General features: G+C 39.1%; 1 protein-coding gene across 9 annotated transcripts in view; it reads right to left on the bottom strand.

Annotated features, from left to right (window-relative positions):
- The window catches only part of MARCHF8 (membrane associated ring-CH-type finger 8), a 121,752-nt gene that overhangs the window by 46,954 nt on the left and 58,270 nt on the right, over nt 1-16,528 (bottom strand). For 4 of the 9 annotated variants that reach the window (XM_081157387.1, XM_081157396.1, XM_081157389.1 and 1 more), the window contains exon 2: nt 14,676-14,855. In XM_081157387.1, the coding sequence (XP_081013513.1) occupies nt 14,676-14,777 (102 nt within the window). In that variant the 5' untranslated portion in view covers nt 14,778-14,855. Of the gene's footprint in view, nt 1-10,792; nt 10,827-14,675; nt 14,856-15,356; nt 15,414-16,528 lie in introns of those variants that run through there. The other 5 variants (XM_081157390.1, XM_081157393.1, XM_081157391.1 and 2 more) reach the window with 5 other exon arrangements.

Genomic DNA, 16,528 nt, shown 5'->3' with positions numbered 1-16,528 from the left:
TCCTAAAATATTAAATTTAGAATCAGATTTTAAAATGTGTGAATACCTAGAAAGCATCTCATTAGATAACTCAATCACTGACCTTTAAATTGTTTATTATGGTTTACTGTTTATTACTGTTTACTTCAACTTTGGCTTTATCTCACATTTCACAACAGCATGTTCTTTTATTTCTCAAAACTTTTTATTATGAAAAATTTTAAATTTATAGAAGAGTTGAAAAAATAGTACAGTGGGTTCCCTATATCCTTCACTTAGATGCATCAATCATTACAAAATTTGCCACATTTGCTTTCTCTCTCTGATACACATACACACACTCACTTTTTCCTTGTTATTTTTCTTTTTCTGGATGAACCACTTGAAAATAAGTTGCAGACATTTTGCATATTACTCCTAAATATTTCTGAATGCATTTTCTAGTAAGTACATTCCTCCATATAACCACAGTACCATTTTTACATCTATAAAAATTAACCATAATTCTATAATTATCATCTAATTTATAGACAATATTCAAATTTCCCAGTTGTCCAAAAAGCAGAGTTTAAAGCTGCTCTTTTTCCTAGCAGGTTCCATGAAGGCTTACACATTACATTTGGTTGTTATGCCTCTTGGCCTTCTTAAGTCTAAAATAGTCCTCCCACATTTTTCTGTTTTTCATAATAAATAATTTTTTAAAGTGAGGAGCCCAGAGTTCAAATTTTCCTTAAAAAACTATTAATATTTCCTTGGATTTAATAAAATAATTTTTAAAGGTACTGTCAAAGTTCACTTAGTAAAAGATTCTAGCCTCTGTGCCTGTGAGTTAGATTTGGGATGACAACTATCAGGGGTTGGTTTGAGAGGCCCACTAAGGCCAAGAAAAGAGGATGGTTGACATTCACTGGGTGGTCACAAGAACAAGCTGGTAAGCAGAATCCTAGGTCACAGAGCAAATTTGAAAAGAAGACCTCTGCTCTTGGGGAACAGACATCAATGAATGTTGAGCTACAATAGAATCATGTAAGCATGCTGTTCATAATTTGTGTGTGTGACTCTGCTTATAAAAACTAATTACACAGCTAATAATACACAAGCATTATGCCTTAGCCTGAGCCTAATTCAAAACCTAAGCTCTGAGGCAAAATATATTATTAAGACTCCTTATAACTGCAACCACAACTAGTTATTTACATATTACCTGAATACTGTGAACCCAATAGCAGTCTGCTGTTTAAAAAAGACAGGCTTCTGAAATGAGGCAAACTGAGTTTTCATAAGCAAACATGAAAATAGCACAGACTCAGCACCAAGACAACTGAATGAAGGAGTGGCATTCCATCACCTATGCAAAAGAAGCATGAAAGGGGAATATAAACTATTCCAAAACACTGCAAGCATCAACATCTGTCAGCACAGGCGTCTGCTGCCATGATAAGGTGTGTCTGTGAGACAGTGACTGCAGGTGGTGGCTCCTCTTCCTCAGTGTCCTGGCACACATCTTGTTTCCTTCTCAGGTGATTCTTTGACAATTTTAACTATTCCCAGGGCCACCTTTTCTGTCTACATGCTACCAACTCCAAAATTTCTATCTTTCTAACTCTAGCTTAGATAAATTTCTCTCCAGAGATTCAGATACAACTAAATTCTAGACATCTCTAGCTGGACGAACCACCAAGCACCTCACACTTGCACATCTATCACCAAACTCCTGCTAACCTGCTGCCCCTCCTCTGGTGAAGTAAATGATACGGCCCTGTTGTCTAGGCCAGATCTCACCTATCTCTAACCACCACAACTGATCAGCCACCAGCACTGTCATCAAACCCACTTCCTGTTCATCTTGCAACTGCTCATTCCTCTCAACCCCAACACCATCTCTTTCAACCAGGGCATCACCTAGAGGACTGCTGCAATAGCCTTCTAAGTGGTCTCCCTGACTCCCCTCTCCAAACCAAATGCTGACCTTACTAAATTTTCACATCTAGAATTTCAAGTAGTATGTACAACAGAATTTTTTTAACATATACAGACAATTCATAGTACACTGGGGAAATTAGAACTGCTGAGCTGTGCCAAACAATACACCTCAATCCCATCTCAAATCACATACAAATACTGGGATAAAATGTAGCAAAATAATTTTTAATATATAGCTTAACTTTGAAAGCAAGAAAGAAAAATTCCCAGGATTTAAGAACAAGGAAAAAATTAAAATCAAAGTGTTAAACAAGAGGCTAAAGCTAAAAGAAAGAAATCTGAATTAAATCTAAAATCGTCTTCCCACATTTTTCTGTTTTTGATAATAAATAACTTTTCAAAGTGAGGAGCTCAAAGTTCAAATTTTCCTCAAATACTATTAGTATCGCCCGGCCGGGCGTGGCTCAGCGGTTGAGTGTTGACCTGGGATCCAGGCGATCAGGGTTCGATTCCCAGTCAGGCCACATGCCCGGTTGTGGGCTTGATCGATGACTCTCTCATCATTGATGTTTCTGTCTCTCTCTCTCCCTCTCGTTTCCTCTCTCTGAAATCAATAAAGATATGTTTAAAAAAAGAAAAGAAAAAGAAAAAAGAAAAAGGTTTTCATTAAAAAAAAACCAAAAAACTATTAGTATTACCTTGAATTTAATAAAAATAATTTTTCAAAGGTATTATCAAAGTTTACCTAGTAAAAGATTTTAGTCTCTGTGCCTTATGTGTTCACAGAGGTAAATAAAAAATTAAAAAACAATGCAAAGACAGAAAACTATGAAAAGAATTTATGAAATAAAAACGTACAGGATTATAGCAAACTAAAAAGCTTTTGCACAGTGAAGGAAATCATCAACAAAACAAAAAGGCATTCTACTGAATGGGAGAAGATATTTGCAAATCACATATCCAATAAGGGCTTAACATCCAAAGTATATGAAGAACTATACAATCTAACATAAACAAACAAACAACCCAATTAATAATTTAAATGGGAAGAGGAGCTGAATAGAGTTTCTCCAAGGAAGACATACAGATGGCCAACAAATACGTGAAAAGCTGTTCAAGCCCTGGCTGGGTGAATCAGCTGGTTGGAGTGTCGTCCAGTACACCAAAAGGTTGCAGGCTCGATGTCCAGTCAGGGCACATACCTAGGTTATGGGTTCCATCTCTGGTTGGGGCATGTACGGGAGGCAACCAATCAATGTTCTTCCCCCCTCCCTCCGCTTCCTCTCTCTCTAAAAATCAATTTAAAAAAAAAAACAAAACACACCTCCTCAGGTGAGAATCTTAATAAATAAATAAATAAAAAGATGTTCAACATCACCCATTATTAGGGAAATACAATCAAAACCACAATGAGATATCACCACCTCACACCTATTAGAATGGCTATCAGCAAAAACAAAAAATAATAAGTGTTGGTGAGAATGTGAGAAAAGGGAACCCTCATACGCTGTGAGGGGATTGTAAATTGGTGCAGCCACTGTGGAACACAGTATAGTGGGTTCCTCAAAAAATTAAAAACAGAACTATCATATGATTCAACTATTCCCCTTCTGAGTATTTACCATAGAAAACAAAAACACAAAAGCACCCCTATGTTCATTGCAGTACTACTTACAACAGCCAAGATATGGGAGCAAACTAAGTGCCCATTGATAGATGAATGAATAAAGAAGATATGGTATATATATATGATGGAATATTACCAGCCATGAAAAGAATGAAATCTTACCATTTGCGACAACATGGATAGACATGGAGGAAAATATACTAAGTGAAATAAGTCAGACTAAGAATGACAAATACCACAATTTCACTTATATGTGGAATCTAAAAAACAACAACAAAATAAACCACAAAATAAAATAGAAACAGACTCACAGATACAGGAAACTGGTGGTTACAAGTGGGGAGGGGTGGGGGGACAGGGAAAATAGGGAAAAGGGATAAGAGGTACAAACTTCCAGTTATAAAATAAATAAGTCATGGAGATGTACAGCATAGGGAATATAAATATAGTCAATAATATTGTAGTAACTGTATGTTACTAGATGGTAACCAGACTTACTGTAGGGATCATGTCGTAAAGTACATAAATATCGTATTACTACAATGCACAACTGAAACTAATAGGATACTGCATGTCAATTATATGTCAATTAAAAAATGAAGACCTTAGGGGATTCCAAGATGGCTGCGAAGTAGGTGGAAGCTACGCTCACCTCCCCCTGGCGCCAAACCAGAGTTACAGCTAAATTATAGAGCAATCAACCTGAATAACCAACGCAAGGACAAATGAACAGGAGTATTATAACCAAGGACTTATAGAAGCCACATAGACACTGGTAAGAAGGACAGAGATGCGGAAAGGGCTGGGCCCCGCACCCATGTGCGGTGGCTGAGAAAAAAGGAGGGATATCTTGCCTGCAAAAGTTCCCCCTGAGGGGTGGGATCTCAACCCCACACCAGAATCCCCAACCAGGAGCATCAGGAGAATCCCAAGAGGAGCCTGCATAGCATCTGGCAGTGAAAATCAGCAGGGATTCTGTCCACCAGGAAGAGGAGGGAGTCTGCTAGAAACCCAGGTGCTCTCTTAAAGGGCCAATGCACAGGATCTTGCTCTCAGACACTCACCCTTGGCACTGGTAGAGGGAACGTGGGCGACTCAGGGCATGTGGGATTCATGAAGAGAAGATATGGGTGGCATGGCTCTGAGGAGAGATCTGGAGGGTCAGCCACTGAGGTCTCTGTCCTGAGTCCTATCCCACACTGCCCTCAGGTGCCATCTTCCCAGGGTCAAGCACTCCAATTATTACAGTACCAGTCTAGACAGTGCACTAACCTAAACCTCCAACTACTGGAGATGCCACCCTGCCAAGCTCAAGTCCTGCAGAAAGGCCTGTGGGCTGCACCAAACAGGAACCTCTGGTGTGCTCTTCTTCTGGAGCAGCTCTAGGCAGACATTCAGACAGTCATTGAGCTGTGTGGCTTTGGAACTGAAGCCAGTCTTGCCCACTCCTGAGGCTTGGCAGGTACCACCCCAAAGGGAGACTGTTTTGATCTGTCCTCCCATATCCTGGTGGCCCCAGCAGAGCTCAGTTACTTGGGGGTAAGGGAGTGCTCTTCAGAGCTGAGAATACCAGAGCAAGTGTCCCTTGGAGGTTCTTGTCTGGGACTCGAATAGGCACTGGGGAGTGTGGCTGCAGAGCAGGGTGGAAGAAGTTGAAGTGTTTGCCCCCTCCTGCATAGTCAGGCAGCACCACCTCCAAAGGGAGATTGTTTTGATTGGTCCTCCCAAGTCCCAGGGGCCCCTCCCTGCTGAGCTCAACCCAGCAGAGGAATCAGAGTGCTGAGCATTGCTGAGACCTTTGGAGCACTTCTCCCTGGGAGTCTCTTGTCACAAACTCAGATGAGTGCTGCACTGAGGGCAATGGTGGGAGAAGAGCATCCTTCCCCACTCTATGAGTGCAACTGGCACCACTTTCCCCAACAGGAGACTCACTTGATCTTTTTATCTGACTTTCAGAGACCCCACCCTACTGAACTCCCTCCTGCAGAGGGGCTGGATGGCTGTACCAAACGTGAACCTGCAGTGAGCTTCTTCTGGGAGAGCTAGGGTCACAGACTTGGGCAGAGACTGAGTGATATGGTTCTGGAGTAGGAGCCACTTTCCCCACACTGACTGCCTGAGAGTGCTACCCCCAAGTAGGAGACCCACTAGCCCTGTACTCCCAATCCCCATCACCCCACCCTATAGAGCTCACCACTTGTGGAAGAGACTCCAGGTTGCGGGTAGCCTGGGCCCACTCTACAGTCTTTCTACAGAAGGCTCTGGAGAAAGACTAGGCAACATTAGGGGGTGGCAGAGTAGCCAACAGGTGGAGGCAGAACTTAGGTAGCCTTGGACCATTTATTGATCTGCCCCTAGCTGAGAGCTTGAGGAAGCCTACACTTGTACACAGCTTGGCCCCTCCCCAACACACCCAAGCCCAGTAGATGCAACAACAAACAGCGAATAGCAAGGTAGTTCCAGAGAGGTAGCCCAAGGCTGTTTACACACAACGTCTGACACTGACCTACACCAGAACCCCGAGTAGGCAGACCCAGGATCCATATAATCAGTGGTGGGCCATAAAACACATCAGACCTAGACACAACAAGCCACACAAGTGTCACAACCAAAGGGGGATTCCGACTGGCACCAGACCCTGCTAGGAACAACTCTGCCTTGGGGGGAAGCCCCTGCATAGCAACTCATACATGGTAATTAAGGTCTATCATTAAAGTCAGCCAGCCTGATTGTTAACTCCACCCACGAATGGGCCAACAGCATTCAAGACTCAACTACAACAGGAGGGAACACATAACCCACACAAGAAACATTCCTGGATCACCTAAAGCAGGTGATCTGAAAGACTGTGCCACTAAGCCCCAAAAGACACCTGTATCATAAAACCATGACAAGAAGTTTGGAGTCATAGGTCAATCTAATACACAGAACCAAAAAAAGGCAGACTGAACAGGGAGACAAAGAAACATGCCAAAAATAAAAGACCTAGAGAAATCCTCAGAAAAAGAATTAAATGAAATAAAAACCATAATATCAGATGCAGAGTTTAAAACAATGGTTATCAGTATGCTCAATGACGTTAGGGGATGAATGGATAATCTCAGAGAGAACATAAAGAGATAGAAAGCACTTAAAAAAGACATAGAGACCATAAAATAAAATAAAATAAAAACAAAGCAAGAAAACACAAACAATCAGAAATGAAGAATACAATATTTGAAATGAGGAATACACAAGAAAGGCCCTGGACAGTGTGGTTCAGTTGGCTGGGCATCGCCCATGTATCGCAAGGTTGCTTGTGTGATTCCTGCTCAGGGCACATGCCTGAGGTGCGGGCTCTATCCCCAGTAAAGGGTGTGCAGGAGGCAATCGAATAATGTTTCACTCTCACACTGATGTTTCTATCTCTCTCCCTCTTCCTTCTTCTCTCTCTCTCTCTCAAAAAATATTAATAAAAAGTCTTTAAAAAAGAATACGCGAGAAGGAACAAACAGCAGGTTAGATGAAGCACAGGGTCAAACCAGCTATTCAGAGAACAAGATAACAGTAAGCACACAAGCAGAGCAACAAAAAGAAAAAAGAATTTTAATAAATAAGGAAAGTCTAGAAGAACTCTGGGACAACATCAAGGTGACGTCTGCATCATAGGACCATCAGAAGGGAAAAAAGTGAGCAAAGGATTGAGAAGCTGTTAGAAGAAATAATACCCCAAAACTTCGCTAACCTGATGAAGAAAAAAGAGACAAAGTCCAAAAAGCACAAAGTCCCAAAAAAGATGAATCCAAAAACGCCCACACCAAGACACAATTAAAATGGCAAAGGTTAAGATAAGAAGAGAATCTTAAAAGCAGCAAAAGAAAGACAGTTACCAACAAGGGAGCTCCCATAAGGCTGTCAGCTTGTTTCTCAACAGAAACACTTCAGGCAAGAAATATACAAAGTGATGAAAAGCAAGGACCTACAACCAAGACTAATCTATCCAGCAGAGCTATCATTTAAAATTGAAGGTGAAATAAAGAGCTTCCCAGACATACATATACAAAAAATGCTAAATAAGTCCATTACCACCAAACCAGTATTGCAAGAAATATTAATGGGCCTGCTAGAAGAAGAACAAGAACAAGAACGAGAACAAGAAGAAGAAAGAAGAAGAAGAAGAAGAAGAACAAGAAGAAGAACAAGAAGAAGGAGGAGGAGGAGGAGGAGGAGGAGGAGGAGGAGGGGGGAGGGGGAGGGCGAGGGGGAGGAGGGGGGAGGGGGAGGGCGAGGGGGAGGAGGGGGGAGGAAGAAGAAGAAAAAGAAGAAGAAGAAGGAGAAAAGGAGGAGGAGGGAGGGAGGAGGGGAAGAAGGGGAGGGGAGGGAGGAAGGGAGAAAGGGAAGGAAGGAGAGAAAGGGGGGAAAGAAGGAGGGATTAATAATGAGATCAAGAAAGAAGTCAAAAGTTACCTGGAAACAAATGAAAATAAACACACACAACCCAAAATCTACAGGACACAGCAAAAGTAGTCCTGATAGAAAAATTCATAGCATTACAGGCCTACCACAACAAGCAAGAAAAATCTCAAATAAACAAACTAACTCTACCTAAAAGAAATAGAAAAAGAACAACAAAGCCCAGAGTAGCAAATGAGAGGAAATAATAAAGATTAGAGCAGAAGTAAATGATACAGAAACTAAAAAAAAATACAAAAGATCAATGAAACAAAGAGCTCGTTCTTTGAAAAGATTGAAAAACCTTTAATCAGACTTAAAGAAAAAAAGAGAGAGGATCCAAATAAAATCAGAAATGAAAGAGGAGAAGTAATAACTGACAGCACAGAAAAATATAGGGTTATAAGAAAATATTATAAACAACTATATGTCAAAAAATTGGACAACATAGGCGAAACGGGTCAATTCCTAGAAACATACAATCTGCCAAAACTAAATCAGGAAGAATCAGAAAATCTGAATAGACCAATTACAACTAATGAAATTGAAGCAATATTCAAAAAACTCGCAGCAAACAAAAGTCCGGGACTAGATGGCTTCAAAGGTGAATTTTACCAAACATTCAAAGAAAAACTAACACCTATCCTTCTAAAATTTATTCCAAAAATATTCAAGAGGAGTGAAGACTCCCGAGCTCATTTTACAAGGCTAGCATTATCCTAATTCCAAAACCAGATAAAGCCACTACAAAGAAAGAAAATCATAGGTCAATATCCAAGATGACCATAGATGGTAAAATCTGCAACAAAATATTAGCAAACTAAATCCCACAACACATTAAAAAGATCATAAACCATGATTAAGTGAGATTTATTCCGCAGATGCAAAGTTGGTAAAATATTTGCAAGTCAATAAAGGTCATTCACCATATAAATAAAACAAAGGATAAAAACCACGTGATCAATAGATACAAAAAAAGCATTCGATAAAATCCAGAACCCATTTATAATAAAGACTCTCAGTAAAGGGGGAATAGAGGGAACATACCTCAACATATTAAAGGCAATATATGACAAACCTACAGCCAATGTCATACTCAATGGGCAAAATCTAAAAGCATTTTCTTTAAGATTAGAAACAAGACAGGGATGTTTGCTTTCACAACTGTTATTCAATGCAGTGCTGAAAGTTACTTGCCACAGCAATCAGAAGAAGAAGAAATAAAAGGCATCCAAATTGGAAAGGAAAAAGTAAAACTGTTATTATTTGCACATGACACGATAGTATATATAGAGAACCCTAACGACTCTACCAAAAAATAATTAGAGCTGAGAAATGAATTCAGTAAAGTATCAGGATACAAAATTAATATTCAGAAATTGGTAGCATTTTTATACACCAATAATGAACTATCAGAAAGAAAAACTAAGAAAACAATCCCATTTAAAATTGCAACATGAAAAATAAGATATCTAGAAATAAATTTGACCAGGGAGGTAAAAGTCCTTTAATCAAAAAATTATGGGATAATACAGAAGGAAATTACAAATAAATGGAAGCATATACTGTGCTCATGGATAGAAAGAATTAACATCATTAAAATGTACATACTACCCAAACCAACCTATATATTCAATGCAATCCCTATCAAAATGCCAATGGCATATCTCACAGACCTAGAACAAATACTCCAAAAATGTATATGGAACCAGGAAAAACCCAGAGTAGGCTCAGCAATCTTGAGAAAGAACTACAAGGCCATAGTAATCAAAACAGCATGGCACTGGCATAAAAACAGGCATACAGATCAATGGAACAGAATATAGAGCCCAGAAATAAACCCACGTCTATCTGGTCAATCAATATTTGACAAAGGAGGCAAGAACATGCAATGGGCTAAAAACAGTCTATTCAATAAATGTGCTAGGAAAATTAGACAGATACTAGGCAAAAAAAAAGAAACTAGAACACCTTCTCATATCATACAAGAATAAATTCAAAATGGATTAAAGACTTAAATGTAAGACTCAAAACCATAAAAATCCCAGAAGAAAACATCAGCAGTAAAATCTCTGACATTTCTCTTAGCAATATTTTTTCTGACGTTCTCCTTGGGCAAGGGGGGGAAAAGAACAAATGAACAAATGGGACTACATCGAACTAAAGAGTTTTTGCACAGCAAAGAACCCATCAAAAAATCATAGAGACAATCTACTAAATGGGAGAAATATTTGCAAATGATACATCGGATAAGAGGTTAACATCCAAAATTTATAAAGAACCCATAATACTCAACATCAAAACAAACCAACAACCCAATTTAAAAATGGGCAAAGGAACTGAATAGACACTTCTCCATAGTGGACATTAAGAAGGCCAACAGATATATGAAAACATGCTCAAAGTCGCTGTCAGAGAAATGCAAGTTAAAACCACAATGGGTTATCACCTCACACCTGTTAGAATGGTCTCATCAATGAATCAACAAACAAGTGCTGGCGAGGGAGTAGAGAAAAGGGAGCCCTTGTACACTGTTGGTGGGAATGCAGACTGGTGCAGCCACTATGGAAAGCAGTATGGAATTACCTCGAAAAATTAAAAATGGAACTGCCTTATGACCTAGCAATTTCACTTCTGGGAATTTATCTGAAGAAACCCAAAACACCAATTCAAAAGAATACATGCACCCCCCCTATGTTGACTGCAGCATTGTTTACAATAGCCAAGCTATGGAAGCAACTCAAGTGTCCATCAACAGAAGAGTGAATAAAAAAGCTGTGGTACATATATACAATGAAATATTAGTCATAAAAAAGAATGATGAAATCTTACCATTTGTAGCAGCATGGATGGAACTAGAGGGTATTATGCTCAGTGAAATAAGTCAGTCAGAGAAAGATATATACCATATGATTTAACTGATACGTGGAATCTAAAGAACAAAATAAATAAACAAACAAAATTCAGACTCAGACACAGAGCGAACTAGTGGTTGTCAGAGGGGAGCTGGATTGGAGGACTGAAATTTTGAAAGATGGGCGGGGGTTAGGGGGATGGGTGAAAAAGGTGTAGGGATTAATAAGTAGAAATTTGTAGTTACAAAATAGTCACTGGGATGTAAAGTACAGCATAGGAAAATATAGTCAATAACACTTTAATAATAACTATGAATGGTAGCAGATGGATACTAGATTTATTGGGGGGGGTGATCACTTAGTAAGTTATATAATGTCCAATAACTGGGTTATACACCTAAAACTAATATAATATTTTATGTCAACTATAATTGAAAAATAAAAAATTATTTTTTAAAAAAGGCAGCAGATGACCAGAACAGACATTTCTCCAAAGAGGACATACAGATGGCCAATAGATATATGAAAACATGCTCAACATCACTAATCATCATAGAAACAAAAATTAAAACCACAATGAAATATCACATCATGCCTGTCAGAATGGCCATCATCAATAAATCCACAAACAAGTACTGGTGAGGATGGTGTTGGTGGGAATGCAGACTGATGCAGCCACTGTGGAAAACAGTATGGAGGGTCCTCAAAACATTAAAAATGGAACTGCCTATGACCCAGTGATTTCACTTCTGGGAATAGAGGCAAAGAAACACAAAACAATAATTCAAAATAATATATGCATGTCTATGTTCACTGCAGTATTATTTACAATAGTTAAGATATGGAAGCAACCTAAGTGCCTTCAGCAGACAGGAAAAAAGCTGTGGTACATATATACAATGGAATATTACTCAACCATAAAAAAGAATAAAATCTTACCATTTCCAATAGTATGGAGGGTCCTAAAGGGTATTATGCTAAGTGACATAAGTTAGTCAGAGAAAGACAAATACCATATGATTTCACTTATATGTGGAACCTAATGGACAAAATAAATGAAAAAACAAAATTGAAACAAACTCATAGATAAAGAGAACAGACTGATGGTTGCCAGAAGAGAGAGGAGGGTTGAGGGACTAGGCGAAAGAGGTGAAAAGATTAATAAGTACAAATAGGTAGTTACAAAACAGTCACAGGATGTAAAGTATAACAGGGAATATAGTCAATATTATAACAACTATGTATGGTGCCAAAGTGGGTCCTGGAAATACCAGGGGGAATACTTTGTAATTATATGATTATCTAACCACTATGCTATTTATCTAAAACTAATACAAAATAATAGTGAATGTAAACTGTAACTGAAAAAATAAAATTAAAAACAAAACAAAAAAAAAAACAGAAAACCAACTCCACTGGACAAAAATTTACCTTCTAAACCAATCCTGATACCACATTTCAGACCCCTAGAAACATACAACCACCATTTTTAGTGCTATGCCAGCTACTGCCAAAACTCTTATGGAACTTTAAAAAGCTCCTGTGTCAGTTGCTCTTCCACTACTTGCTGCCTCACCTTTGCACCAGGATCCCCAGATCTGTCGAACTGCAATGAGGTGTTTGAACTCCCCACGCTACGGTAGGGCAGGGAGGTTTTGCTTCCCAGCACCAATCAAAATTCCAATTCCATGCTTATAGCTGGTTAATGCTACTACTCATTTAAACCTTAATCCCATCACATAGATCAATAAGTATTTGTTGAACACTCACCTACAACGAATCTGCAGCAGGGTTCATACCAAAAAGAATCTCTCTTCCTGGTCTAAAATACTGAGACATCTTCTTTTCTCTATTCAAACAAGTATTAAAACTTCCTCAGGTACATTCTAAAAAATTCCTGCCATTTGGTGTCCAAGCTCGATACTACAATGAATATGGAACTAGCAGCCTCAACTTGGTATAGACTAAGGAAAGAGTATTTAAAAACCCATTTGTGCTAAGAATTACAAGAAAATACTATTAATTTAAATGAATTTTAAGTGATGACTTAACTTAAATGAAAATTGATAAAATACAGGAAAGATATTTTAGAGTATTCTCCCATCCCCTGCAAATTGAGAAAAAATGAAAACACTGAAAATACTACATCCATAAACCATCTGCCCCACCCCCACCTCTATTCGGCATTTCAACCAGTGATGGTCACACTTCTCCTCCTAAGAGCTCATGTACTTCTAGAGCTATGATGACAAACTTGAGTTTTTTCAAAATCTTTTATATAATAATAGAAAGAATGGTATCCCATCCCTATAATGATTAACTTCAAACTTATTAATTCTTGATTTAACAGGTATTTTTTAGAGTCTTGAGAAAGATGAAGTTTAACTATCAAATGGGAATGCTATGAGAACAAATGAGCAAATGTTTGTAAAGCACATTGTAAAGGCAAGCAGAAATCACCCGATGCCTCCTTGTCCCTCCACACATGCAAGTCATCAAGCCCAGTGGATTAATAAACTAAATATCTCTCTATCCCCACTACCCTATCCTAGACAAAGTCACCACCACCTTTTCCCTAGGCCAGGGGTCAGCAAACTACAGCCATTCTGGCCCAAACTTGCCTGTCCCCTGTTTTTGTCAATAAAGTTTTATTGGAACACAGTCATGTCCATTCATTTAAATATTTTGTTTGGCTGTTTTCAAGCTACAATGGAAAAGTTGGCGAGATGTGACTCTGACCTACAAAGCCCAAAATATTTATTATCTGACCCTTTAAAGAAAAAAGTTGCCAAACCTGGCCTTAATAGACTGTTAAATAATCCTCTAACTAGTCTCCCCATTCAATTCATTCTCCAAACTGCAGCCTAAGTGTTAAGAACACAAATCTGATCATCCTTCTGCAAAGATAAACCCAAATTCCTTAAGGTAACGCCTCTAACTTTTCCAACTCCCTATCTTGCCACTCTCCAATTCAACCTTTATGTTTCAGTTAATCCTATTTTAATCTCTTCAAACTCACCTCACTCTATCCTTTAGTCTTTCAGAATGTACTATATCCCCAAAGTGGGACACCCTACCTTTCTCCTAGCTAACTCCAGGTCACTGTTCTGGTTCTCCATGTAAACATTATTTTCTCCAGGAAGCCATCCCTGACCCCTTGGGCTGGGATTAGGTGTCCTGAACTTCTTCCGTAGCTGATCTTATTAAACTCTAATGCATAATTCATTCTCAGACCAAATCTAGAGCCATACCAGGGCAGAGATAGGGTCTGTAATGTTAACTATGATATCCTTGTAGCAAGGGTATTTTTGTTCAAATAAATTTAGCCTTTGCATCAGATTCTGAGAATCCAAAGAACTTTCTCAGTGATTCACCAGAAATAATCAGGTAGATTTAACCAATGAAGATAGTAAGTTATGCCTAACCATGACAGAACAGGTACCAAAATCTGAAAACCTAGGAACCTACAAAAAAGACAGTTTCTGCCCTGGTGTGGTCAGTGGTTAGAGTGTCAGGTCACACACCAAAAGGTTTCGGGCTGGAATCCTGGTCAAGGGCACTGACCTCAACTGCAGGTTCGACCCCCGGCCCTGGTTGGACACGTACAGGAGGCAACCAATCAATATGTCTCTCTCATATCAATGTTTCTTTCTCTCTCCCCCACTCCTCCCTTCCACTCTCTCTAAAAATCAATGGAAAAAATATTCTGGGGTGAAGATTAACCAAAAAAAAGAAAGAATTTCTAAGCACACTTTGGGCTTTTTAGTATATCACTGGAGAAAACCTCAAACTTCAGAATTTACCATTCTAGACCATATTTAACGAAAATAAGGAAACTAAAATGGGTGTTCTCCCATTACCTGCTCTTCCCTCTCCTTTTCTTTGGTCTTACTTCTGTAGACTCTAGCAGAGGTGGCATCCTGGGATGGAATGGCAGAGATTGGATGCAGTGGCATGCTCATCCCAGCCTCCTATCTGGTCGTCTTCTTTACAGAAGAGAGTCTCCGGTGGTAGAGTCATTTTGGGCCATGGACTTAAAGCTGAGAGAGAGAAGACAAGATATAACTGAGCTAAAACACTTTACATCTTTTCAACAGTAAAATTAGCAGTTATATTTAAGTAAGTTACAGTGTCTGACATAAATACTTGGTCTTCAAAAATTATAGAAGATGAAAGAAATGTGGGGGAAATTGTAACATTGTTCTAAAGAAATTAAATGGGAACACCTGAAAGAGGCCTGCAGATCAGGTACATGTATAATCAGATATTTTTCCAATGGCTACTTAGGTTTTAAACACAGCAGTATCATCCTTTGTTCTAAGAATATTTTTGAAGTATCCTGATATAAGCAGGGATCTTTCCTCAAAACTGCTGCCCTTGAGTCCATGTAATGGTAAAATTAAAGGTTAAGAAGTCTAAAATAGCCCTGGCCAGTGTGGCTCAAGAGGTTGCTCCCTCTCCTTTCTCTTCCTCTCTCTCTAAAAATCATTTTTTTTAAAAAGTCTAAAATAAATTTAAGATATCTATGATCCATACATAACCTTTTAAAAGTCTAGATTCTCGCCCGGCCGGGAGTGGCTCAGCGGTTGAGCGTCGACCTGGGTGGGATCCAGGCGATCAGGGTTCGATTCCTGGTCAGGGCACATGCCCGGGTTGTGGGCTCGATCAATGACTCTCTCATCGTTGATGTTTCTGTCTCTCTCTCCCTCTCCTTTCCTCTCTCTGAAATCAATAAAGATATATTTAAAAAATAAAATAAAATAAAAGTCTAGATTCTCTGGACCAGTTGTTGGCAAACATTTCCTGTAAAGGGTGAGATATTTTAGTTGTAACAAATCTGGCTCATAATGCCTAAAATATTTAGCATCATGGGACAGATTTGTTACTGCTACTCAATTCTGCCAATGTATCATGAAGGCAGCCATAGCAAGTGTGCAAATGAATGAGAATGGTTATGTTCCAATGAAACTTCACTTATAAAAACAGATGGCAGGTTAGATTTGACCCATGTGCCTGCAGTTTGCTAACCCCTGCTCTAAAGGATTTTTCAGGGAAGATGAAGGTCATCATGGATATTCCTGGAATCACGAAAAGGCTGCCTTTAGGCAAAACAATAGTGTCTGAATAAGCTATATTCAATGATTCAAGGCACTGCAGCTTCTTTTTCTAACTTTCTCCTATATTCCTCCAAAGTGCCTAGTAATTGGAATGTGTATTCTCTCCCTCTTCCCCCACCCTCACCAAGAACTATCAAACTGTTTACAAAACCAATTAAATATAAAGTATCCAAATTATCCATAAGGTTTAACCTAGTAATGTTTCATGCTGTTCGAACTTTAACAAAAGATACAAGCCTTAAACCAAAAGAATGTATCTCTAATTTGGAGATTTTCATTTGTTAACCATGTACTGGGCGGAGGGATGGTAGGCAAGGAGAGTAAACAGGGACTGGCAACCCTAAAGTCCCATTTGATGAGCAGCCATTGATTCCACTTTTCCCAAAACTCTGCTGTGGACCAAGGATAGGTGTTTGCGAGGCTGGTCCTACCTCTGACAGTGTCGCTAACCCAGCTGAAGAGCAAAAGGACTCAAAACGGACCTCCTTCACAAAACTCTGATCAACAAGCAACAGGAAAGAACAAGAGACTGAAAGGGATCAACACATATGGAAAAATGATCTATAAGAATATTCTGCTTTTACAAGTCCAGATTT

Source organism: Miniopterus schreibersii, assembly GCF_964146895.1.
Source record: "Miniopterus schreibersii genome assembly, chromosome: 14".
Taxonomy (NCBI): domain Eukaryota; kingdom Metazoa; phylum Chordata; class Mammalia; order Chiroptera; family Miniopteridae; genus Miniopterus; species Miniopterus schreibersii.
This window is presented reverse-complemented; position numbering and strand designations above follow the sequence as displayed.